Below are 27,840 nucleotides of genomic sequence, written 5' to 3'. Positions count from 1 at the left end.
TTCACTAGAAGAATTCGATAACTGGTGCACGCGAAACTCCTTAACCATTTGTGTTGATAAGTGTGTTACCATCACCATCAGCCGTTCGCGCTCTCCAGTGCATTTCGACTACACGCTAAACGGGCAAACTTTGCAGAGAGTCGATTGTGTCAAGGACTTGGGTGTTTTCGTCGACGCGAGACTCACGTTTGAGCAACACCTAGATCACGTTGTGACAAGATGCAGTCAATTGTTAGGTTTAGTCGTTAACATGACTCGCGAGCTGTCTGACCCAATCTGCACCAAAACTCTTTATTGTGCTCTTATTCGATCAGTGCTGGATTATGGCAGCGTTGTGTGGTGGTCCTCCTCTGCTCGGGGGGTTGCGCGCTTGGAGTTCATCCAGCGTAGGGCTACCCGTTTCGCGCTCCGTTCGCGGGGCAGCAACAACGACTACGCAACAAGGTGTTTGTTGCTCGGGTTACCCCAACTCGACGACCGAATACGAAATGCTAGGCTGGCTTTTATCGTTGGGCTTCTCAATGGTAGCATCGATTGTCCGGTTTTGCTCTCGTCGATACAGCTGTACGTGCCTGCAAGAACTCTCCGCCCTCGGGCGATGCTGGCCATCCCAGAGACAAGGACCGCCTTCGCCTCCCGAGACCCGTTTTTGCGTATATGTCTTGCTCTGAATGCGGAATCTGATGCGTATTAGCCCGGCATGACGATGGCAAATGTGTTGAGTCGCATTAATTTACTTCGCGCCTCTCGCCAGAATCTTTAGCGTCCTTGTAATTGTTATTGTTGTTATTATTGTGTTATTGTAAAGCGTGTGACTATTTATGTTATATTCCTATTGTACCCTTACATATATCGAGAGGGCTTATGAGGTCCGTCGATCATTTAATAAATATACATATATACAACGCAAGTCTTGTAATGCTTTAAAATGCGACCAATTCAAAGGACTTACAACTATGCTAAGTTATCGTTCGCGTTGCCTTCTGCTTGGCCTACAGACGCTCAACACCGTTTTAAGGTCAACCAATGTGTATTTATTGCTAAAATATTTTAACAAAGGAAATACTTTGTTTTTTAGAAGAGGCAACTTCTACGTGCCTTTGGGACCTCTTCGATCTCGTAACTTGCTTGTTGATGAGAACAGGCGTACCTTATATGGATACAACGAACCGTCACTAGCTATGACAAGGCAATTCAATACATGGTCCCATCACTTTGATTTTAATGTAACGACCAACGCATTTAAAGAGAATAATTTATCAATTTCCAATTTTGGCGACACCGGATTTAGGCAGATGTTAGGGGAATAAGTTAGGGATTATGTGTGGAATAGCTTAATAAAAAAATACATTATTAATAAATAAATAAATTAATTAATTAACTAATTAATTAATTAAAAAAAGTTTAGGGGCCAAGAAGTCCGTTTGACACCAAATAACCAAGGTCATTAGCGAAACCAACAACGTTGATAGCACTGTTACCCCAAACAACAACAAGACGAATTTTGGTCATAAATGACAATTAATTTTACATCTGTCTGTACATCGTTACATCGCTGTCGGTTAAGGCCTGCCTGTACCACTTGTGAGGTTGGCTTCCAGTGACTTTTGGATTGCCCCCCATAGCAGTACAGTCAGTCCCAAGGACTATGTAGGAATTATTATATTATTAGTATTAGCCAAATTCTGTTTGGCCATCTTGGATGCCTTTTGACAGCAGAAAGCCCTGGAAAACTCATCAAACTCTAAAACCGTTATTTGGGCCCTTCACTATTCTAGTCAGTGTTTTGTATGGAGTTTGACAGTTGGAGGCTGAAATCATGTAAACACTCCATACAGATTATTCTAGCCTCGTTGTTAGAATTGGATTTGGGTACCTACTCAAAAAATGGCAAAACAAGGTGGTTTACATACATCTCAAGGTGGATTCAAGAGATCTGGTAATGGAATCTAGAATCGAAGTGTATGTAGGCCAGGTGGTCCCATAGCATGTTTTTTTTTATAACCAAATTTAAATATCACTTTTGGACAGAAGGGCTAAAAACGTTTGTTCAAACAAGCTTTTTGAAGGCTTGACGAATAGACAAATCACTCTAAAAATCTTCATTCAGAAACAGAAGCGATAAAAATCAGCCTTTTAAATTCATGCACCTAGGGATAAGCTCACCTGTATATATACCCACTTAGATACTTTCTTACTTATCCGGCACTACAAGCGCTTTACAGTCTTGGCCTGCTTCACGATTGTCCGAAACCACTCACGGTCTCACGCCTTCGTCTGCCAGTCCGTTATCCCGGCCTTAATGGCAGACGCCTCCGAGCCATCCTGCCAACTCAATTTGGGCCTACCACGCCTCCCCTGTTCTTGTGGACGGCCTAAAAAGACTTTACGGGCTGGGTCGTCCGTTTCCATGCGTACAACATGGCCAGCCAACCGGAGCCTGGCGAGCTTGATACGCTGGCAACAGTAAGGTCGCCGTACATCTCGTATAGCTCATCATTATAGCGGCTCCTCTATTGTCCTTCCACACATACGGGGCCAAGTATCCTTCTGAGCATCTTCCTCTCGAACGCGGCTAAGAGGGTTTCGTCAGATTTGGACAGTGTCCATGTCTCAGAGGCGTATGTGAGTACCGGAACTATATAGGTACTATATAGTCCCAGCTTCGTCCGTCGCGACAGGTTCTTTGAGGTGAACTGATTTTTCAGGCTGTAGAATGACCGGTTGGCAGCCAGCATCTTTGCGCGCAACACAGCTTCCATGCTATTGTCGTTACTGACCTTTGACCCCAAATAGGTTAATTGAGGGACGACTTCAAAAGTGCGTTCACCTAGCTGTACGTCACGCCTACGTAGATTCTGATTATTTATTGGTAGACCCGCTGATGTTGCCACCATCAGTTTGGTCTTTGCCTGGTTTATCTGCAAACCGAGGTTCTCTGCCACCTGCTCGATCCCTTGGTAGGCTTCTGCTTCATAGGAGAGCCGCAGACCAATGATGTCTATATCATCAGCGTATACCAGGATCTGGGTTGACTTATAGAAGATGATTCCCGTAGTCTCTACCCTCGAGCCGCGGATGGCCCTCTCTAGCGCCAGGATGAATAGGAAACATGCAAGCCCGTCTCCCTAGCGCAGACCTTTGATGATAGCAAAAGGTCCTGAGAGTTTTCCATCCACCCTCACCTGGCAAGTGACGTTGGTCATAGTTATTCTAACTAGCCTTATCAGTTTGGCCGGGATTCCAAAAGAGCTCATAGCGTCATACTGTTTTACCTTGGCTATGCTATCATATGCGGCTTTGAAGTCAATGAAGAGATGGTATGTGTCGTTTCTGTATTCAGCCATCTTCTCCAAGATCTACTGCATAGTGAATATCTGATCAGTGGTTGATTTTCAGTTTCGGAATCCTCTTTGATAGTTTCCCACTATCTGTCCGACGTGCGGGACAAGACGATCCTGAAGGATCAGGGAGAATATTTTATTCCAAATGAAACATTCAATAACCAATTTACAAATTTCTAGTGAGCACCAGACCGATTTATCATGAAAATCATAATTAAAATTTGAATCGAAAAGGGCTCTTAGATGTTAAACTGCCTGTAACGAACTTTTGGCTACTTATCAAATTATCATATATTACTTTACATCGTTCCTACATAGTCTTTGGACAGTTGTACGTATGGCGGCATAGTCTATTTGAGGCTTGAACCCATGACGGGCATTTTTTGAAGTCGTACGAGTCGACGAGTGTACCAAAAGACCAGCTGATGTTTTTATCGATCTGTCTATATATAATATATTATTTGTCAGATATATTGTTTGTTTTTTGTTTGTTTGTTAGTTAGTTAGTTAGTTAGTTTGTTTGTTTGTTTTTTTGTTTGTATGGTAAAATGTATGGTGTATGGTAGCAATCCAATTTCGGGAAAAGTTGACAGACTAGGACCTTGAGGTAAGTAAATGTTTTTACACACATTTTATTTAAATATTTGTAAACCATTTTTTTTGCGATTAAATAAAACATAAAATGACAATTGAAGGGAACAAATGATTTTATAAACTTCCTATTTTATTTTGCGCAAGCCAGACGAACATGCAGATTGCTATGAAAAACTAAACTATAGGCTGAATAAATCAAAACCATAGACTGAGATTGTACGCGACGAAAAATATAATTATTGTGAAGCAACTATAATGAGCTTCATCTTCCAACAACTTATTCTCAGTATGTTCTTAATACCCTATTCTCTATACATGACCATTAATGTTATGCGTTACACTAAAACGCAGGCATACTCAAAGCCTATTTGTGATAGAATGAATAATAACTCACTGTATCCTGTTGCTGTTGTGCTTGCTGTTGTTGCTGAATATGGGATGATTGTGGAGATTGGTTTGATTTTATGTAACTAGAGGAATTAGCTCCAGAATGTTGAGAAGCATTGTTTGGCGCTCCTCGGTATTGTTGTTGTCCCAATGTTGGATTAGTAGCAGCTAAAAGCGGCGAATTTAAAAATTGGGAAGAGTAGTTGGGCATCTGTTGCTGAGGTGGCGGAGGTTGGGAAGTGTTTGAAGGATTTTGCCCACCATGACCACCAAACATGTTAGACGCAGCTACTGCTGCTGGTGGTATACCGTACGCACTCTGCGTTGCAGCACCTGTAGCACTTGCTGCGCCGAAAAAAGCGTTTTGTCCCCCACCCGAATTTGAATAGTAGTTAGCTGCCGTGTTTTGCAATGGAGCAGGCGGAAACATGTTAAGATACTGCTGTCCAAACGGTGGTTGATTAACCGATCCACCGCCATTAGGTTTAGGTTGTCCAATAGCACCTATCTGTTGCGTGGAAGTTTTTACTGATGAGGACATTAACGAAGTATTATTTGATGATATCAGCATGGTATTTGGGTTTCCCATTTGAGTTGTTTGGTTGTACGGAGATTGGACTGAACCCATGCGAAACTGAGATGAAAGGCTTTGGAACATCTCAGGTGTAGGTCCCGTTTGCATATTTGTCGCGGTCGGAGTCATATATGTATTATATGGCCCTCCAGTTGTACCTGATGTTCCATAGTGTCCAGGAAACTGTGAAAATTGTGAACGACCACTTGGTTCGATTTGGAATGCGTTGTATAATCCACCTTGAGAATTCATGGCGGCAGCAGCAGCAGCTGAATTATATAACACAGCAGGAGGTGATGGAACAGCAGATACGCCGTACTGTGCCGGGTAGAACGGTTGTGGAGCAGAAGGAATTGATCCGCTTTGCATTTGTGGGGGGGGTGACAAACCCATACTATTAGATTGATGCATACCACCAGCACTGCTTTGTTGCGTGGGTTTAACCTTGCACACATTAACATTATTCGCAGCGACTGCCGCTGCCAATACATCTGCCACTGGGTGTTTGTTCAGACCCATAGTAACGGCCACTGCAGCTTGATGCTGTTGAACATTAACAGAGGAAACATGTTGTGTCTGTTGTGTCTGTTGCTGATGTTGTAATTGTAGTGTTTGCTGATGATGTGTTTGCTGCAATTGTTGCGGAAGTTGTTGCGCAGGATGCTGTTGCAACTGCTGTTGAATTTGTGATTGTTTATGAGGTTGGTGCTGCTGATGCGAATGTGAATGTTGTGACTGAGACTGTGAAAGTTGTTGGGGTATTTGTTGCGATTGCTGTTGCGGTGAGTGCTGCACCTTTAATTGTGATTGAGAAGTTTGTGCTTGTGATTGTGGCAGCGATTGCGAAGGCGGTTGCGTCGGAGGATGCGATTGTGATTGCGACTGCGTTTGTGGTTTATGTTGCTGTTGCGATTGTTGATGCATTTGTTGCAATTGTTGAATGTGTTGACTTTGCTCCTTATGTTGTTGCTGCTGACGTTGAAGTTGTTGCGAATGATGTTGCAATGAGTGTTGTGATGGATGCTGTAATTGTTTCTGTGGCTGTTGCGTATGTTGTTGCGTAGTCGATTGAGCTGATTCTTGCATATTGTGTGCCTGTCGTTGATGATGTAGATCTTGCTGTTGGTGGGGATGTTGCTGTTGCAGTTGATGCGTCTGTTGATGAACCTTTGTCGGCTGTTGTTGAGAGTGATGATGACTCAGACCATATCCCTGATTAGAAGGGTCATTACATTCGTTGTTGAGAGTAATTCCAGTATTAATGTCGCATCCATTGTTCGATCCCGTGGGATTGGGAATATTGCAAACATTATTGGAGCTATTAAAATGTTCCACTAAGGAATCTGATTCTGATCCAAATGCTGCTCCATAAGAAGAATGGGTACCATGCGCTTGGTGAGAGTGATGACCAGCAGTTCCAGCATGGGAATGTTGATACTGTGGTTGATGGGATGTATGTTGTGTCCTTACGAAATTTGATTTTAAATGAACATTATTTCCACTAGGAACATTTCCACTACCACTAACTGAATGTTCATTTGCCATATTGACGTTGCATGTAGCACTACCTCCGCCGCCACTATTTACTGTTCCCGATCCTGTTTGTTCTGGTACAGTGGGCATTTCCCAAACTTTCTTTACACTTGCTATTTTCATGTTCAAATCGGCTGTCGAAGGAGAAATTATATTTTGTACTGACGCAGACACTCTTCCATGACCGTTACCTCCGTCGACTTCTATTGATTTTGATAAACACAATCCAGCCGATACTGTAGATTGTTGCTTAATACCTTTGTCACCTTCAATTAAATGGCTAATATCAGTCTCAAAGGCAAATGGTTTTACTTCCTTATAATCGGTCTCACTTTTTTGAAACGGAATTCCTTGCAGGGTACTTGTGATAATAGTGGACGACTGTTGTTTTGTAACACCTGCAGAAAGCACTGTTCTTTGAGAATTACCAACGATGCTATGTTGCGAACTTCCTTCACTTGATGTCGTTACTGGTATCGAAGTTGTTGGACGATGTGCTGACGTATTAGATGTCAAAGATTGTGGTGACTTCATTATTGAACCAACTGCATTAGAAGCACCAGTAATAACTTTCTCATTCATTAAACCTGATTTTACTTTTGCATCAACATTTATGACACTATTGCCACTTTGTTGACGTTTCAGATTTGTTATGGAAGCGTCTACACCCGTTCCGCCACAATCACCTACTGTGTTTGTGTTGTTTACACTCAACGCGGATACGGCTGATTTGAAGTTCGTGTTGTCGAATATCATCGTGGTGTTAACTGGAGCATTATTGCCATCAAGATGATGCTTATCATTGTCAGTGTTGGAGCTAACTGTGGAAGAAGCATTCAGTTTTTCTGTTACACCTTGTTGTGTTAAGTGACGCTGATCTGTTACACACTTTATGTCTCCTTCTACTGATAATGTTGAAGAACGTGTTCCTGATGTTCCTGACGGCATGGAGTCATTGTCGTTGTTACTGTTTGATGTTGTGATTAATTGATTAGAATTTGATGTATTCACTGAAACTAATGAATCGCTGCTCGCTTCAGTGGTAGATGATTTACCCCCTCCTTGGCTTTGTGATACAGATTGCTGCTGGCGCAATGTAATTACATTGATGGAACCGCCTCTAAAATTTCCAACAATAGCCTTTCCTCGCACATTACTGTCCATAGAGTTATTCAATTTACCAACAGATCCTGATATGGTGGATAAATTTGTTGACTGTTGTTGTAAAGTTGTAGTACTACCATTTTTTGTTGTATTTGTCTTGGTATCGTCTACCAATGACGCAGCCGTGGACTTATTAGAATCGCATTCATCACTAGTTTGTTTCATCACTGCCAAACAATGATCTGTGGAATTTGATCTACCATCTGATTTATGACTATCCTCTCGAGAATGAGATTCGTCATTACGAATATCTATTGCACTATGTTCCCTCTCTAGGATCTTCGAAATGGGATTTTCTTTTTCAAGTGATAAAACATCATCCGACGTATTATAAGCATCACACAAAGACAATGGTCTTTTGTTATGTTGAACTGTGCGATCGTCCCGTATAGGAGATATTACAGAGGTAACAGTGCTGTTCGAATGGTCTACAACAGAATGTTTTGTTTGTCTATCATCGTCATCAACTGTACTGGAACTAAATGGGTTTTTTGAATTAGTGCATCCATATCCGTCAACTTTTTTGCTGATGGCTACACTTTCCTCGATAGATGTAATAGAGCCAGAGAAGACTCCTTGTTGTTTCTGGCGATTATTTGCACTCGAAGGATTAACAACAGAAACAATAGAGCCAATATTCCCCCCTCCTCGGCCTCGTCGTGATGGTTCACCACGTGGTACGAATCCTTCCTTTGCACCCCCAAAAATAGTCGAATCCGCATTAGCTGTACTATGTATTCCAACAGTAACAGACATTGAATGGTTATATATCTTTTGATGTACATGATGTTTTGTTTGTTCGTCAAAACTCTCTTCCGAATATTCAGATTCGCTCCAGCAATCTTGATGGTAACCACGACCAGCTCCACCAGTTCTACTGCCACCACGAGGTCTATTCCAATTCAAAGAACCGCCTCTACTGGACATGCATCCCGTCCCATCTGCTCGATGGAATCCAACACTGTAGCCCCCGCCACCACGAACGCCACTGCGAGAATCATGCCTTCGACTATCGCGAGAATGTTGGGTTGTTGTTGCATCTTTCTTTTTTAAGCTATTTTGATGTGGTTGATGCGATATCGTCGTAGAAGTTATTTGTTTGTTATCATCTGTGTAGCCTAGCGATCTTGAAAGATGTGAAGTCTCATGTGTTGTATCTTTGGGGCATTCTAATTGATTTAATTCAACATTTTCTTTTTCATTCGTTTCTCCTATTCCAAAACAAGCATATCCATCCGACCTAGATAATAGGCTTGCTTTATCCATTGCAGCGCCAGGGGAAGAGTCCTCAGGGTCTAGTGACGTATTCGAACTACCAACGCTATTATCTTCTATTGTAGCACCGTCAAATGACAGATGCTCACATCTGTGAATCTCTTCATCATTTTGATTTGATTCACAATCAACGGTTTTCTTAATACGTTGCTTAAATGACATTTTTTCATCTTTTATTGAATCGGATGATGATTGGGGCGTTGTTTCTTTCACCCGGTGTAATATCTGTTTAGGCAAGTCACAATCAGAACGTGGGGGCGTTTCGCGGTGAACATCACTGCCACTAAAAGAAGCAGAGGATGACGCAGACGATTCTTTTTGATCTTCCATATCCCATGATTTCTCACGCACATAATTTCCAGATACTTTAGTATTGCTTCCGACATTTCGAATAACCGGTTTATGGTGTGGTTGGCTTGTATGATGATTATCATCACTTGAAACACTTGTTTTACGATTAGACGATTCTGATAAGTTACGGTCTAATTGCGGCGTTACACAACCAATGTTTTGCTTGCTGTTGACATAACTATTCAATTCTTGGGTACCACCAGTAGCATTATTAAAACGATTGCCGTCTTCAAATGATTCTTTTTTTGTTTTCATTACCTCGCGTTGATTATGTTCAACTGCATCATAATGATGCCTCTGGCGTTCATCACGATCCCGTACAGAAACTGCTGTTCGACGTGATGAACTTGTCATTGCGTTACAATTTTTTCCGTATGTCTGTTGATTATGAATAAACCGTGGATCATACTGTTGGGCAAAGGGAATTCCACTTTTTATCTCACCAACAGAATTGCTACCACAAGGACCAGTGTTTCCGATTCGAGGTGAAACAAGACCAACACTATTATTATTACTCGTCAACAAATTTGCACCAGAAGTGTTTCGCTCCAGTTTGCGCCTTTGAAACCTTGGGGGCAAATTTGATTGAAATGTCTTTGAGAATCCTGGCATGTCCCAATTACTGCTAGTACTGCCACTGATGTTTCCCGTTTCGCGATCATGTCGTGAACCGGTGCCAAATTCATAACGTGCATCTTTCAAATTAGTTCGTTCGCCACTTTTACCACGAATTTTAACGGATATTACACGTTCGTTGTTATGTTCCGATACAGGTTCAAAAACTTTTTCCTCTTCCAGTTTGTTTCCTAACGTTGTAGAGATATTGATAGTCGAGGCAATATTACCACTTTTGCTAATATCATTATTGCCTGCTTTTGCATCTATTGATTCCTCTGTTTTTTTTCTGCTAAGCTTTTCTTCCAGTTCCTGTAACTTTCTAGCGGCAGCCAGTTTACGTTCAATATCACGTTTAAGATCCTCTTCCTGGCGTTGTTTTAAGCGCTCTTTTGCTTCTGCTGCATCCAATCCCCCTGCCGTCATGTTTACATTGATTGCACTGCCTTCTCCAACTAAACTACGCACACCGCTGCTACAATTTATTTGCATAGAGTCTTGATTTGGATCTCTTTCTCTATGCGCTACACTTACATCCAGAGTACGATCAGATTTATCAAATATTTCATGTTCTTGCTGCTCCTTTTCTGCTTTAACTGATATTATATTTATATCTGTAGCCATATCCTTTACTTTCATAGCAGTTGGTATTTGATTTAACTCTGATTCATCATCAGAAAATTCTAATTTTTGATTATAATCAAATTCAGAATCTTTAGCCCATCCTTCGTCCTTTGCAATTGCTTCTAATCTTTGCAATTCTTCATCTCGTATGATAGGTCGCACTACAACTTCTTGCTCTGCTAAAACACTTGATCCATATGGTGGATGTGAATTGCGATTTTCATCATTGAATCCGCTCGGGCTACCAACTTCACCTGAACCAATCACATTCCCTCCATTACTACGCAAATTACCGATAGTATTATTATAATTACCAACACCACCACCTGAAGTTCCACGGTTGGCATAACGCGGAAGATGATTGGAACCCCCTCGTCGATTTGCATTCTGATAACTATTATCATAGGCGATTCCACCAGTTTTGTCATTGCCTCCTTCACTCGATGTATTGTTGCTCCCACCATTTCCTCCCCTAACAACACGCCCGCTTCTGGTTGAAGGAATTGAAGAATAAGAGTTTCCTCCACCAATACGGTTATTTAGTTGTTGTTGCTGCGAATGAGTCGATAAGCTTGAAGATTGTGTCTTCGAAAACTGACTGGATATTATAGTTACATTTGTTCCGGTATTAACCGCAACGTTGCTAATCTTTTCTCCATTATTGTTGGATTTATGGCTGCTGCTGCTGCAGTTGTTGCCACCATTGCTGTTCATTTTTCTGTTGTCCGTATTGTAATTGGTGGTCACATTATGGGCAGTACTGCTGTTTTTGGAATCGTTGCACATTCCTGGTATCGTAGAAAAAATTGAAGTTTGTGAAGGTATTGGCGACAAGGAGCCTCCTTCGTTTTCGTTTCCTAACAAAACGCTTTCGCTCCCTCGTTGCATAAAGGGTGGCAAAAGAGCTCTGAACTGGGGGGGCAGAGGAGACGATTGAGACGATCCCGCTGTGACCTGACAACTGTTCAAACCACCTAGGAAGTTTCCACCACCATCTAAATCCTCCGTAGCAATACTGGTTCCTTGGCCGCAAGGTGCTTTCAATTGTGAACGAATGTCGGCTTGATGATTGGTTTGAGAAGTTCCGGAATAATGTTCTTGGAATAGTTGAGATTTTGTTGTTCCCCCCCCATACGAACCAGTGCCGTCCAATGAAGGGAACTCGCTCTACATGAAATTGAGAAAATTAAATTAAGGTTTTATCAAAAGTATTGCTTAATCATTTGCACTACCGTGTTCCATGATAATTCGCCCGGTTTTGAAATGTTAGGAGACGAAGTGTGGCGTTGAGTCGAACTTTTAGAAATAGATAAATTTGGTATTTTGTTGACTTCTTCCGTTGAATGATTTGGACTCTGGCTGACGTATTGTCCTTCGTTAAGTTCGTTAGTCCAGCTGCCAGACTGTTCGCCGGGATTTCCTACTTCTGCTTTTAAAGATGGAAGGTTTGCTGGTGGACGACGGGCCGTTGGAACCTTTCCCAAACTTTGCATGCCATGCTTGCGAGGAGCAGTACTTTTTTGTGTCGATGGCTCAAACGATTCTCCCTGAAATTGTTCAAGATTTATTAAACATTTTTTGTACAAACACAATAATATATTTTCGTACATCGTATATTGAACTTACACGGCTGGTTATGTACAGCTTATTAATGTCTAATGCTGCGAATTTGGGTTTGGCATTACGCTCTCCCCTAGATCCCCCCAAGGTGCTCATACTGTCAGTAAATCTTCATCAGCAAAAAAAACTATTTTTTGTTTAGTTTTTTATGTAGGTAGTGTTTACTCTGTTCTGTATTCCGTTGTAGCAAATTACCAGCATCACCTAGAATAGAGGTTAATTTTTAGAATCTGATTCAATGTTGGAATATGTTTTATTATGTTTTTGTTGTATTAAATCAGCGTTTTAACAAGGTTCAAACATGATTTAACCATTATTAGGATTAATAATCCTGCTGCAAAACACAGCAATTGTGGGAGGCAGGCTAGCCCGCTATAGGCTTTTACAACCGAGTCAATTTTAGCTTTTCATCTGCCTGGCAGACCCTTGTGTCCTGTTATACCGTACAGCCAAATATGGCTCCTTTTCGAGGTTTTCCTGTTCGTGTGTGTGAATGCGTGTGTGTGTGTGTGTGTGTGTGTGTGTGTGTGTGTGTGTGTGTGTGTGTGTGTGTGTGTGTGTGTGTGTGTGTGTGTGCGTGTGTGTGTGTGTGTGTGTTTGTGTGTGAATGTGTGTGTGTGAATGTGTGTGTGTGAATGTGTGTGTGAATGTGTGTGTGTGAATGGGTGTGTGTGAATGCGTGTGTGTGAATGCGTGTGAGTGTGTGAATGCGTGTGTATATGTGTGCGTGTGCGTGCGTGAGTGAGTGTGTGTGTGTATGTGTGTGTGTGTGTGTGTGTGCGTGTGCGTGTGCGTGTGCGTGTGCGTGTGCGTGTGCGTGTGCGTGTGCGTGTGCGTGTGCGTGTGCGTGTGCGTGTGTGTGTGTGTGTGTGTGCGTGTGCGTGTGCGTGTGCGTGTGCGTGTGCGTGTGCGTGTGCGTGTGCGTGTGCGTGTGCGTGTGCGTGTGCGTGTGCGTGTGCGTGTGCGTGTGCGTGTGCGTGTGCGTGTGCGTGTGCGTGTGCGTGTGCGTGTGCGTGTGCGTGTGCGTGTTCGTGTGCGTGTGTGTGTGGCCGACTTCCAAACAATTATATATCGCTTTAAGAGTTTTTTAATGATGAAGTTTAATGATTTAATGAGTTTAATGATCAATAGCAAAAGAGCACCCTCAATTTGGGGCAAGTTTAGCACCATATTTCGAATGTAAACATTTTTGTAGCATGCAGCGGTATGGTGTGCATTGCAATTGCGATATGGTAAGCAATAATAATGAGCGCATTCCAACCCGGAAAAACCGACCAGAAACAAACCATAACGATACAGTTGGCGGTCAAAAAGGGTTCATTGGTGACTCAAATCATGTAGAAATACATACACTAGAGCAACAAACGTGAAAATTTCCAATTACAGGGTTTCGAATCATATAATGGAACATTTCAATCACTTGGTGGAATGTTTCAACTGACTAGTGGAACTTTGCAAGCATTCTGTGGAAGTTTACATTCATATAACGGATTTTTTCTTACAGTATTGTATGGAGTGCAATGACACTGTCCAATGTTGCAAGCCGCTGTGGATTTTTGATTTGGGCTTTTGCTCAGCCCTGAAAATGTCACATTGCGAAATGTCAATATGGCGTTTGTTTGTTGCTAGTAGTGATGGGCGTTTCGGAGCGCACCAACGGCTCCGGAGCCGGCTCCGGACTAACGGCTCCGGAGCCAGCTCCGACTTTTTCCCGGAGCCGACTCCGACAATGTCTCCGTAACATGGATAGATGCGGTTTATATGGATTTAAAGGCTGCTTTTGATAGCATCGATCACAACATCCTTTTAGCCAAGATGAATAAGTTGGGACTTCGGCGAAATTTAATATGCTGGTTAGAATCGTACCTTGTCAATCGATCGTATGCTGTATCTTTCCAACAGTGCCATTCAAGGTCTTTTATTGCATCATCTGGTGTGCCACAAGGTAGCAACCTGGGTCCATTACTGTTCGTACTGTTCATCAACGACCTATCGTATGTCGTACCAGCAGCGAATCATGTCTGCCTTGACATTAAAATCTACATGACGATAAAGAATGACACAGGCCACTCCGAGCTACAGCAATACCTTTTCGATTTTCACCAATGGTGCAATCGAAACCGCCTGAGCCTCTACATTGAAAAATGTCAAGTCACTTCACTCACACAAGCACGAGAAATTAGGAACACCAGCTTCACAGTTAATGGTTTACCAATAGAACGCACTAATGCTATGAAGGATCTCGGAGACATACTTGATTCAAAGCTGTCATTTGATCAGCAAATGGAGGAGATGATTACTCGAGGTAATCAATTGCTTGGCATGTTGTTTCGGATAACAAGAGATTTAAAAGACCCAGTCTGCATCAAAGCGTTATAAAGCGGTATTATCCGCCCGGTACTCGAATACGCCTGTGTTGTCTGGAAGCCCTCAACCCAAAGACTTTCTGAGAGAATGGAATCGATACAGCGTCGCTTATTCCGATACGCAACACGCTTGTTATCTTGGCAACCTGGCAGTCAGTTACCACCTTACTTCAGCTTCTCGGACTGCAACCGCTCCACATCAGACGCCGTACCGCGCAACAACTGTTTGTGGCTGTCCATCCCTGCTCCAGCAGTTAAACTTTTACGCGCCTGTTGTTCAGTTTGGTTCTCATGCGTTACTTGCCCTAAACCGTAGTCGAACTGGATGTGGATCTAGAGACCCCCCCATCATCTCGATGATTAGGGTGTTTAACGAAGTTCGTAATTTGTTTGATTTTGGAACCTCAGTGCAATCCTTTAAAAACTGCCTTAGAAACGAATTATTAAGTTAATGTTTCTACTTTTTTAAAACTAATATTAGACTTAAGAACATTCCCACGGATCCATTGTTATCCATTGAACGAGAAATAAATAATTAAACAATTTACTTTGTATCGAAACCGGCTCACAAGCATCAGCACAGTGTATTCCAAGCAAAATTAATTAAATTGGAAAAAAACAAAAAATGGTTATATTATACTTGGACCCGTATAGGATGACGGGTATTGATAAAATCATGGACTGTAACAATTACATATGAGAATAAACAAAAAATGGTTAAATTATACTTGGACCAATATAGGATGACACATATTGCTAAAACCATGGACCTCAACATCCAAACTGTTTCTCAGATTGTAAAGAAATATGTGAAAGACGGCGAGATTAACATTAATTTAAACAACAAGGGAAGTGCCCACAATAACATACTTACGGGATAGCAGCTACAAACCTTAAAAAGTTGGATGGATGAAGATTGTTCTATGAGCCTAAAGAAAATAACCCAAGAATCTGCAGAAGAGTTTGGCGTTCATGTGCGTATTTCTACAATTAGAAATTATCTTTCCCATTTCAACTACACATTAAAAAGGGTGCAGCTGCTTCCTGAGCGTCCAAAAGCTCCGGACAACGTAAGAAGTAAGAAAAGAGTATGCGCTACGTTTTATGGACTGGCAAGCGGAACTCAATGACGCCAATTTCATGTTCGTTGATGAAGTGGGCTTCAACGTTTCTTTGCGATGCAAAAGTGGTTGGTCAGATGCCGGAAAACCTGCCTCTTATATAGTGTCTTCTTTTAGGAGCTCGAATATAACAATTTGCTGTTGTATGACCAGAAATGGCATCTTAGCCTACGAATCAAAGGACGGAGCATTCAATCAAACTCTATTTCAGTTTTTACGAAAAAATAAGGAAGGTTTAACATTAACATTACAGATCCTATATTTTTTATGGACAATGTTGCCTTCCACAAAACCAACACTGTCAAACAATTTGCGGAGGAAAATAACATTCGATTAGAATACCTTCCACCATATTCCCCTTTTTTCAATCCAATTGAGAATTTATTTTCGAAATGGAAGGATATTGTTCAACGCGCTCGCCAGATAAATGAACAGAATTAGTGAAGGCTATAAAAGAAGGTGCCGAACTGGTTACACGACAGGATTGCGACGGATTTTATAGAAACATGTTAAAATATGCAAGAAGATGTTGCGATGAAGAAGAGATTGTAGATGGGTAATTTGCTAAAAAAGGAGGATTAATTAACCTTGATAGTTTAAGAATCTATTGTAGACAAACAGAATCCGAACTGTCATGTGTAGGCATTAAAAATGGCGTCAAATGACACATATGTACATACCTTTGCATTTATACAAATGTCAAAAAGATGTGAACTGTCAAAAATAATAAAGAAGTTAATTCACGCTGAACTGTTAACAGAAAAACACGTGAATCTGTGTCTGCCGTCCTTACGTCCTTATGTCCCTAAGTTCAGCTCGCCTCCAACACATGAATTTTTATAGTCAAGTAGTTTATTTCAAGCGAAACTCACGTTTTAGTGAGTTGAAGAAATGCTTAAGGTGGCACACTTTCCCTAAATTCCGCTATATTTACCAACGCATACACAACACACAATCAGCTGATGACAGAAGGCACGGGCTGGAGCGCAAGCAAGGAGGTTTATGAGACCAGGTGATGGAATACAGAGCAATTTGACAAACAACTAGGCAATTGTGCGAGACCTATGCCGCACACTCATACGCAGTTCATTATAGTGTGCGGTTGATCGCCGCACACGAAAAAGTGAACGGGTAGGTCTTCCGCACGTATACAGATTTAACAGAAATGTGCTCCGAACAAGATGCAAGATAACTGTCGGTGTCATAGACTGAACGAAAAAAAACATTCGTTTTGGGTCGGCAAAATTTGTCACACACAATGACACAAGAAGATCGATCGCACTTTGAGCGAGAAAGAATGCACATATTGCTGGCGTGGTCGGTTTGATCAATCGCACACAGCCGCACAAAAAGAACTCTTGTCGCACACTGCCGCACGCACGTTTGGTTAGTTCAGTCGCACAAAAAGAACTTGTTAAGAGCACAGCAACATAAAAGAGAAAGCTTGTAGATTTTACTAGTTTAGATCAGCTTTGATTACAAATCAACGTAAGTATATACAGTCTGTTCTCGAGCTACGTTTTCTAAGTTCTTGTGAGCTATCAGTACAATTGGCTCAAAGGATTCTCAAATGCAAGATAGATGACTGTTTAGCCAAAATTTGAGAACCTCTTAAAACCCAGAAATTTTAAAAATTTATGAGTGAATTGTAATACACAAATGGCTTAATGTAAAAAGCTAGTTGCCTAGTTAGGCATAAACCGCGTATCTCGGACTGACTGTATTTATAATTAAAAATGCAGCCTTAAATGCAGCAACTTTCTGTAGCTTGCATTAAGATTTCGATAAAATTGAACATGATATTTAAAAAAAGGTAGTTAGCACCAATTGAGCGACTGACTTACCGCACGCGTTCAGTTCATCATACTGAACGAACTACATCGCACGCGTTCACTGAAAAGAATCAAATTGCTCAAGCCTACAAACAACCTCTTGACGTGCGGGTTCTCAATCCAGCAAGAGTCCTCATGTCAAATCCCATACATCTTTCAAATCCGTATAATTTTTTTTTGTTGTATTTTTAATATATTCAACGAAACAAACGGTTGATTCGGATGAGAAAAATCTTTATAATGATTATCTTATTTACGTCAAGTGGTAAATGAAGGTAGTTTCAATAATCGCGTACTAAAACTTGGAAGAAGTGACACACGAGATCTGCAATGGCTTCAGGTGGGTTTTTCCACCACCTGGTCTCATATAACATCCTTGAGCGCAAGTAAGAAAAGACAACGAAGAGAAGCAGGGAGAGGAAGAGAGTAAAATAGGTGCCAATATTTTTGAATTTTTTGGCCGTTTTTTGCTCCGCCGTCTGAAATAGTCTTCCCATTCCCTTAACAGAGGGCGTTAGGTACCTAAAATCTGCTATTAATGCGCTGGCCAGAGCAGTTTTTACAAATTCCAGTTTACAAATTCTGGCGTAGTTTTTTGCGTCGGTTTTGACAACTACGCAGAAAACTGCTCGATTTTGCACAACGGGTTAATTTACAGTTCAAAATAATTCAAAAAAGAAATCTGTACTCAGACACCAATATTTACGATTTATAATACTTAATCGTCAACTATTAGTATTTTTGGTAAAACTAGGTTTAAAAAAAAAAAAAAAACTAGGTTTACTGTTGGGCCACCTAGTTATCCATTAAAAACAACTACTTCTCATTTTTTGTCTCACACTGTAATCTAGTTTATGGAGAGAGACTGGAATGATTTTACGAGATATTTGTTTTGTTCTCTCTCTTTACCGCTATAATTTATTCTTTGTTCTCTCTGTTGGTGTTCTTGCATTTCATTCCGTTGTTGCTTCCTCCTGTTCGATTCCTGTATTAATCCCTATCAGAATCGACTCTCCTTAGGAATAAAATCTTGTGACTCCTTTGCAACTCAATACGGAATTCAATCTTGGTACACCTTTGAAACTCTTTACGGAATTGATCTTTCTTCTTTACTGCAATTCAGAGCGATATTAAATCTTTGCGGAATTGTATCTTTGCGGGAATGAATGACATTCCTAATTCCTTGCGGATTTAACGCTTTATGAGCCATAGCTATCATATATGGCCAGTTATGTTTCCTTGGGTGTCATTGCAATTATATATGATAGGAAGATTTAACAAACTTTAAATCTTAACTGCTTAAAAAAAGCAGTTCACCTCAAAGAACCTGTCGCGACGGACGAAGCTGGGACTATATAGTACCTATATAGTCCCGGTACTCACATACGCCTCTGAGACATGGACACTGTCCAAATCTGACGAACCCCTCTTAGCCGCGTTCGAGAGGAAGATGCTCAGAAGGATACTTGGCCCCGTATGTGTGGAAGGACAATAGAGGAGCCGCTATAATGACGAGCTATACGAGATGTACGGCGACCTCACTGTCGTGCAGCGTATCAAGCTCGCCAGGCTCCGGTTGGCTGGCCATGTTGTACGCATGGAAACGGACGACCCAGCCCGTAAAGTCTTTTTAGGCCGTCCACAAGGACAGAGGAGGCGTGGTAGGCCCTAATTGAGGTGGCAAGATGGCGTGGAGGCGTCCACCATTAAGGCCGGGATAACGGACTGGCTGACGAAGGCGCGGTTTCGGACACTCCTGAGGCAGGCCAAGACCGCAAAGCGGTTGTAGCGCCGGATAATGCAATACATAATACAAATCTTAACATCTTGTAACAGATTGGGCGTATTACAGGGTTTTTCAATTGAGTTTAGACTAGCAGCATATTTTGTTTAATTAGTCGCAATAGATTCTTGATCAGCATTCTCTACTTTTGAATACGTGCAATGGATTACTGACTAGGAGCATTTGATTTCAGCAGCCCTTTGTCTGACATCTTAGGAGCGTTGTTTATAACACCCGGTGTGACAGATCGACTGGAATATTTGGTAAAAGTAAGGCTCAGCCCTCTACGTTACGCTAGCGTTACGCGTAACGCCTGTTTATCACAAACCCAAGCAACATTTTTGAACGCCTGTTTTAACCGCCGTGGATGAGCAAATTGATAGATATTAATGTCTAATAATCTAAACCTTATGAATTTTCAGCAATCTTTCATAAGGTTTAGATTCATTGATAATTCATTAGAATAAAAAAGTTATTATATGACTTATACCTTACTACGTTTGATATCCATTAGTGTTATAGCAACTTTAAAAATATTGCCTAGCCACCTATGGGTAAAATTATGATATTAAAATCATAATCAATGTGTAAATGTAATTATTAACCTAAAAAATGTAAATGCATTTATTGACCTTCTCATTGTCCTAATAAGAGTGTTTTTCAACTAAATGCAATTATGATTTAAAATGGCCACAAACATAGATTTCATAAAAAAAAAATATTTTTCAAATATTTAGCTTAAATAAATATATTTTACATATTTTTTATGTTCTACTTATTGGGAATGTTACTCCAATTTAAAGCTTCAAGGGTTTTTTTTAGATTTTTTCTTGAATATTTCTCATAAACTATATATATTACTTCTGTTTTAGAATGTAATGTCCTAGATGTTGGTTAATCTTAAAGGATTTTTTTTTTATTTGTATCGCAGTTGAAAATATTCTTTAATAAAATAATGTACTCTGGTCGGTCGCATGGATGACAAAAATGCTGCTTGGGAATATTTCAAGGCATGTAACGCTTCTCCTGGGTAACGTAGAGGGCTGAGCCTTACTTTTACCCTCCAGGTTAGAATTTGCCAAAATACTAACCTGTTCCGTGGTCCTTCACAAAAATGTAAAGGCCACGTCGTCAGCAAAACCAATGATGTCCGCTCGTAGTCCTTCGAGCGGCAAGCGGAGTAGGTCGTCGGACATGACGTTCCACAGTGTTGGTCCTAGAACCAAGCCCTGAGGAACGCCAGCAGATACAGTCCTCGACACTATTCCTTCATCCGTATCGTAGTGGAGCGTTCGGCCAACAAAATAGTTACGCAGCAATGCCTGCAAATAAGGCGGAGTGTTTTTACGCTGCAGAGCTTGGCCGATGGTTGTCCAGTTTGCCGAATTTAAGGCATTCCGGACGTCCACAGTTACCACCACATAGAAGCGATCCCCCTTTCGCTTCTTGTCCAGAGCCCGAGTGATGGCATTCACGGTCGAACGCCCTTTACGGAAACCGTATTGGGCGTCCGATTGTCCCCCGTTGGACTGCAGGTGGATGTCAACCTCCGCTGAAGCAACCGCTCCAAAATTTTGCTCAACACACTCAGCATCGATGTATGTACCACCTTACACAGTTCATAAGCACTAATTTAAGTACATTCATGTAAGATCTTTAAAATCCCGATGGATTAATGAATAAATATAAATATAGATATAAACTTATTTTCGATTTAAAATACTTTTTAAACTAATATTGGCCTTAACGATTTATTATTCATGTTTAACCCGTTCAGTGTTTTGTATGAGTGCGACTCGGGCAGTGCTATTGTTCTCCGTATCGCTTCAATCGTCGCGTGGGAGAGTGGTAGGGAAATAATACAATGATAATTACTTCTTCTATTTGGCGTAACCTCCTACGCGGACATGCCGTCCTATAGGGTGCGTACAAACGGCGTCCACGGGCCTGCCCACGCTCGAATGCAGAGCCGATGGCATACGATTCTATCTTCACCATTAACATGAGAGAGACAGAGCTTATACCACGAACGTACCCGAAAGGTGTGCATGCTTCACTCATCCGGATCTAAAGGCAAGGACAAGGCAAAAGAGACACAGAAAAAAATCCTCACGGCTACACATGTCCTCTAGACGCGTTGTCTATGCGTCTCGCTCGGTATCACAGCGGCATACGGCAGGTAAGCAGTACAAATGCTGCTACCTGATACGCACACATGTTTATCGAACACAACTATTCGGTTCGACTCGGTAAACTTCACGAGGATGCCGGAACAAAAGGGCGCAGACTTTTTCATGATTTTGTATGACTTCGGCTGTTTTGGACTACTCGTGTAGGCGCTCGCATACAGTCCTAATGAAAATGACACATTTTGTAAATCATCTTTTATGTTAAGCAATGGTTTGCAGCACGCTCTTAAATCGGTTATCTTTCGGTTCTGCTCCGGGGTTAGGGCCGTGTATGTGCTCCATCTCCAGATTTTATCGCACTTGCTGTTCGCAAACAGTTTTTCGATCGGTCCCCGAAATACACGGTTAACCGTAGAGTTGGCAACCAGATTTACACACGTAAGTTGGCAACCGGCATACCCGGGTATTCCACATGTTTTGATGCAAAAAAATAACGATTTTCATAGGTAAACAATGCTTTCTATATTTTAATGCTGTAAGCAAGTAATGCCGACCATATATTCTTTTCTATTTCATTAATTCATTAAGTTTTTTCATTTTATTATAAAAATAACGGTCAAATTCAAATTTGGAATCGCTTGAATTTGACTCGAAAATAAGCACAATACGAAAAGAGGAAGAAGAGAAACGTCATTCTCCATACAAAATGTATGGAATACCCGGGTATGCTGGTTGCCAACTTACGTAGGAAAGTTAAAAAAAATCAAAATAAAATACTTACAGACTGTTTAAAATTGCAGCACCAAAAAATCAGAAATTAAAATTTGGGAGGCTACGGAAAATTTCAGGTCAATAAAAGAAATGAATCAAAAGTTATTGCAGTTCGAAGTTGAAAAAAATACCCGGGTATCCGGTTGCCAACTTAAAGGTTATTGGGAACCGAAAACGGCCGCAAAAAACAACATATCCCGAATTTCCGCAGAAGTCAAATCTCGTGATTTCTACCCAAAATATCAATTTTTGTATAATGTTGCAAGTAGGGGATGATTTCAGCCTATTAATTTATTATTTAATATGATTATGACTAAATATAATTGTTTTATATCCTTTCAAATGATTTTTAACATTCGATCAAAAGGGAAATTACTTAGCATTTTACAATTGATGTGTCAGAAATCAGTACAATTTGCTTAAAGAACTGAGGTGCCGAGAATCTCGAGGACTACCTGTATTTAAATGATTTTAATAGTTCAGCGCGTTCGGCAAAGTCCGGCACGCGGGCCAAATGCGGCTCGCCGCAACATTAAATCCAGCCCGCGAAAGGATTTGACTGATTTAGAAAGATGGGAAGAAACGATTCGTACACAAATTATTGAAGATCTTTTAGTATATCATATTAAACCATCGTACTTTTTCAACTTTTAATTAAAGTACTATGGAATGACGGACCGTTCAGTATGTTCGAACTCGAAGTCAATATCAATAACTTTTGCATGAAAAAATATGCCGTTTTCGGCTGGCTGTAGAAAAAAACTAGGAAAGATAATTTCTTTACATTTACATCTGTTGAAAGGGAATTATTTCAAATTACTTGCACAAATAAGTTCAAGACTTTGCGAATTGCCTTTCGTCAGTTATTGGGAATTGTCACCATGGTGGGCGAAGACATGTATGATTTATGTTCTGCCTTCGATTTTCATCAATTCCTATTAAGTTTTCGCTACAAAATTGTTAGAGTACAGTTTTTGCATCACGTTGGTGTAGAAAAAATCGATAGGACCCAGGTGACGGATGTTGGACTAGTTTGCGGACTAGGGTGTTATATCGAAATTCTGTCGAAATTCACCTGAAATGATTGCGTTGCGCTCAAAGTGCAATAAACGTTTTGTTAGTGCGGATTAAGATAAACCCATGCAAAAACGACAATTGTTGTCCATTTTTTAATGTAACCGTCATGTAATATTAACATTATTTTAACACCACAATAATACTATCGAAATGAAGGTCGCATACGAGATTTTATGATTTATATTTTTCTATACAGCGCCTACCACAACTATATGGACAGTTGTTTTTTACGATTTGCGGAAAATCCATAAGAGATAGATAAAAACAGTGAATGTATGAGTTGTGCAGAATACTATTTCACATCTTTGTATAATTTTTCAAATTTTTTTAACACATTTTTACACGACTTACGACGAAAAAACAAATTTATGGTCGTACCATAACTATAAAGACACTTCGAAAAACAGGTTTTATGTGCTAACTAACGCATTTAAAAATCATTCAAAAATATAAATAACATATTCTACAAAGGTTTTAAAGAAATACATTTTTAAACGATTTTTTAAAAATGTTTTTATAACTTATTTTAAGGTTTAAAAATTTTATAAGAGTAATTTCAAAAAAAATTTTTTTTTGAACATCAAAAAAATTCACAAAAAAAAATTTTCGTTCACAAAAAAAAAAACTAAACTTACAAGCAGACGGCTACCGGCGACTTTATAGCGGTCTATGAGAACATCGATGGTGAAGTGGGTGGTGGGAGGAAAAAAATATCGGACTAGGATTACATTCCTTAACTATGTATGTAACAACAGCAAATATTTAGATTCTGCTAAAAAATCGTTGTTGAGCTTTTTGTGTCGCTTTTGTTTGATCGGATCAGGTTTAAACCGTTGTTCACAAAATTGAAAAGGTTCTCATTGCGATTTCAAAATAATTTTTGAAAAACTTTTTACATACTTTGGTTTGCATTTTCAAAACAATCATTACATTCGAAAAAAATATCTTTTGATAATTACTCTTATAAAACTTTTAAAACCTTAAAATAAGTTATAAGAACAATTTTAAAAAATCGTTCAAAAATGTATTTCTTTAAAACCTTTGTAGAATATGTTATTTATATTTTTGAATGATTTTTAAATGCGTTAGTTAGCACATAAAACCTGTTTTTCGAAGTGTCTTTATAGTTATGGTACGACCATAAATTTGTTTTTTCGTCGTAAGTCGTGTAAAAATCTGTTAAAAAAATTTGAAAAAATATACAAAGATGTGAAATAGTATTCTGCACAACTCATACATTCACTGTTTTTATCGATCTCTTATGAATTTTTCGTAAATCGCGAAAAACAACTGTCCATATAGTTGTGGTAGGCGCTGTATTAAAAAAATAAATAGGTATTATCAATTTTGAACCACACTTGGATGACACAATTATAGGAAAACAGCAATAATACCAATCGCATTGCTTGATATCATTAACCAATTATTTTGTTTCTAAAATTATATAATGTAACAATTAAATCACAAGAATAGAAAAACCGCTTTCTCCTGACCCGCGGCTTTAGATCATATACTAAATTTGGCCCTTTGTCTCAAAAGTTTGCCGACCGCTGGTTTAACGGTTATGAAAAATTACACCTGTTTCCAGCTACGTTCGAATCACGTGTCGTTTGCATCGAATCGCAAACCGCCTGCTTGGAATCGCATGCCACTATGATCAAATGCGTGTATCTACGGTTGAATCGCGTGCCAATACGGTTAAATCCCGTTCCACTATGGTAGAATAGCGTTCCAGTATGGACGAATCGTGTGCCACTACAATTGGATTTCTGAAAGGTGGCTTTCAGAAATCTAATGGTAGCGGCACACGATTCGATCATAATGGCACACGTTTCGACCGTAGTGGTATGCGATAGTGATGGGCGTTTCGGAGCGCACCAACGGCTCCGGAGCCGGCTTCTACCTTTTCCCGGAGCCGGCTCCGCACCAACGGCTCCGCACCAACGGCTCCGGAACCGGCTCCGCTCCGACGGCTCTGGAGCCGTCTCCGTGGGAGCGGAGCCGGCTCCGGAGCCGTGGAAGCGGAGCCGGTTCCGGAGTCAAGGGAGCGGAGCGTTTTGGGAATTGTCGTTTTTTCGAAATTGTCTGGAGCCGGTCGGAGCCGGCTCCGGCTTCGGAGCCGTTTTGCCCACCACTAGTATGCGATTCATCCGTACTGGCATGCTGCGATTCAACCGTAGATGCACGCATTCGATCGTAGTGGTATGCGATTCGAAGCAGGCGGTTTGCGATTTTATGCAAACGGCACGAGATTCAAACATAGCTAGAAACAGGTGAGAGTGAGGTTGTTCCTATAAAACGCCACACAATTAGTTTGACGGATAAAACCAGATGCGGCGTCCGACGAAACCGGAACGCAATTGAATTGTTTTTTTGGTTTCGTACGACTTCGACTGTTTTCGATTTTTTGCGGTGTTCGACGTGCTGTGTGCACTCTCGCATTGAGAAATGGATAAGAAACTGATACACTTGCAACACTTCCCTAAACAGAACATACATAACGGGAAAATTCCGTTACAATTATACCTTGTGAGACAGTACAGAACTGGAACAAGGGATCACTAAAAGAACCAAATATCACTTGCTTTAACAGAGCGCTACTATCATTTTAATTGAGGACAAAGAGAATAGCACATCAATATCGATTTGCTGCTTCCCTTCCTATAGTGCTGGGATTTGTTCTTAGCGAATGCAGTCAATGTTTCACAAGTTGTCACAAGTATATAAGCTGCCATACCGAAAGATCAGAAAAAGGTTCAATGTTTTGAACTTACTAATCGGTTTCAGAACGGTCACAAAGATCGAAAAGGATGGATCAGACGAATAGATTGGAAGTCAGAACTATCGAAATGGTCAGAACACACAAAAAAGAAACTGTTAGTACTTCGATTCAGTTGAATTTCTCAACATCGTGAACTGCCGTTGTAGTAAAATGCTATCTGTATTCCCGTGTGTCCCGTAAAAGTGATGACAGTTTTTTTAAAGAGTTAAAAGCAAACCAACTGTTTAAACAAGCTAAAATTTTACTTTGATAGGAAAATGTAATGTTATCAAAGTCAAAGTTATCAAATGTTATTAACACCGTATCATTTTCAAAACATTAAATCGCTTTCGTTTTCATCGACCAACCAAATATATAAAGCATATTTCCATCCGAAAACATTTATTTGCATATTGCATCGTTTTGTGACACCTAGTAAGAGCAAATGTTTACTCACCTTCACAGTTGTCGCCGCAAAGTAATGTCTATTACAAATGGTATGTTGATTATAGAATCCTTTCCTGGAATACTTCACTCCTTAAGAGGGATTTCATCAGGCAGATTTAATTCGCTACTGGTCTTGAGTTGCTTTTCAAGAAGTACTGAAGTGGCACAATGCCACGAAAGTATGCATCCAACAGTGACCTGATTGAATTTAACTGTTAATTTAGAGAAAGAAAAAAAAACTTTAGACAACAATTCCATTGATATGATAGGTTCTCAATAAAGTACAACATATTCGTGAAATAGTTTTGACCGCTGAGAGATTTTGTTGATCAATTGTGATTTATTTCATTATCATTTCAATCGATCCTCTACCTGTTTCCTGTGGGCTATTCGATATCCATAAAACTCAATAAATTCATCAAATGTCCCACCAATACATATGTAATCCGTATTTTATACGTTCCATGTAATTACATTTTGACAGTGTTGGTAAACTCGATTGTCCATAAAATACATATTCTGCGTATTTTCTTTTGCATTCAACGTCGCACATTAGTGCGAAATTGTTTATATGAAATAACTGTTTAATTAAACGATTCAGATGAATTTAATTCGTTATTATTATAATACGTTACATTTTACCCATTTTTCTACTTGTCAACTTCAACTCACACATTTAAAAACGCCGACGAACCCTGAACATAAAATAATTTATCTCTCAGTGTGTGAATTAACACGAGCACAAAAGTTCGCCTCAAAGCTTTCATGGTCGTTCATTTTACTTGCTATCAACTTTTGGGACTTTCTGCCAGTTAGATGTTGATAATGGTTGAACATTTATCAATTAATACAAAGATATTCAGAGTCACAAAATATAGTGATGTAACTAGTTCACACAAAATAAACCACAAAAAATCGAAATCATTTGTAATGTACAAAAATTACATATTCGTCGAATAAAAACCACCCGCGAAAGCAGTTTGCAACATTTACAATTATAACCATTTCTCTAAACACTTTGGCACTAAGAATACAGATTTTATGGAAACTTACTTCATCAACGAAGTAAAATATCACGAATGTCCAAATAAACAGAGATAAACAGGTAGAACAAGACTTTTCACGCTAATAATTTTCAGTTGAACACGCTTTATTCACCATTTTCTGTCGAAGAACAGATCTCACAATTTCTAAAATGGCGTTGATACAGCCATAGCCACATTCCCCATTGCGTTTGACAACTAAAACTTCCCTTCATCAAGATGTGTATAACTTAAGCCCCCGCTAAACATTGCGAGGGTTGCGAGCATTATCATCTGCTCGAATTCTTACCCCAGGACTCCAACAGCATAAAAGCCTAACTAGAGGGAAGAAAATAGTGTCATTCGATTCTGGAATCTATCCATCAAACAGGAGCTGGCATCGCGAATGAATTGGTTTAAAATTAACAGTCGTTAAAAATTAACCAGAGT

The 27,840-nt window shown here is 40.2% G+C and overlaps 1 protein-coding gene across 2 annotated transcripts; it reads right to left on the bottom strand.

Moving 5' to 3' along the window:
* Positions 1-3,956: 3,956 nt before the first annotated feature.
* Positions 3,957-27,605, bottom strand: LOC120960093 (uncharacterized). 2 transcript variants are annotated; one of them, XM_040384046.2, is made up of 6 exons: positions 27,422-27,605; positions 26,379-26,580; positions 12,088-12,285; positions 11,694-12,008; positions 11,077-11,628; positions 3,957-11,013 (listed from the first exon to the last, which is right to left on the bottom strand). In XM_040384046.2, exons 3-6 carry the CDS (start codon positions 12,175-12,177, stop codon positions 4,303-4,305), a joined length of 7,668 nt encoding a protein of 2,555 aa, XP_040239980.2. In that variant the 5' UTR covers positions 12,178-12,285; positions 26,379-26,580; positions 27,422-27,605; the 3' UTR covers positions 3,957-4,302. The 2 variants fall into 2 exon arrangements, with proteins under 2 accessions (XP_040239980.2, XP_040239979.2); XM_040384045.2 differs by having other exon boundaries at positions 3,957-11,628; positions 27,422-27,604.
* Positions 27,606-27,840: the final 235 nt, after the last annotated feature.

Source organism: Anopheles coluzzii, chromosome 2 (genome assembly GCF_943734685.1).
Source record: "Anopheles coluzzii chromosome 2, AcolN3, whole genome shotgun sequence".
NCBI lineage: Eukaryota > Metazoa > Arthropoda > Insecta > Diptera > Culicidae > Anopheles > Anopheles coluzzii.
Note: the sequence above shows the minus strand (reverse complement) of the source record. Positions and strands in the feature narration are given on the sequence as shown.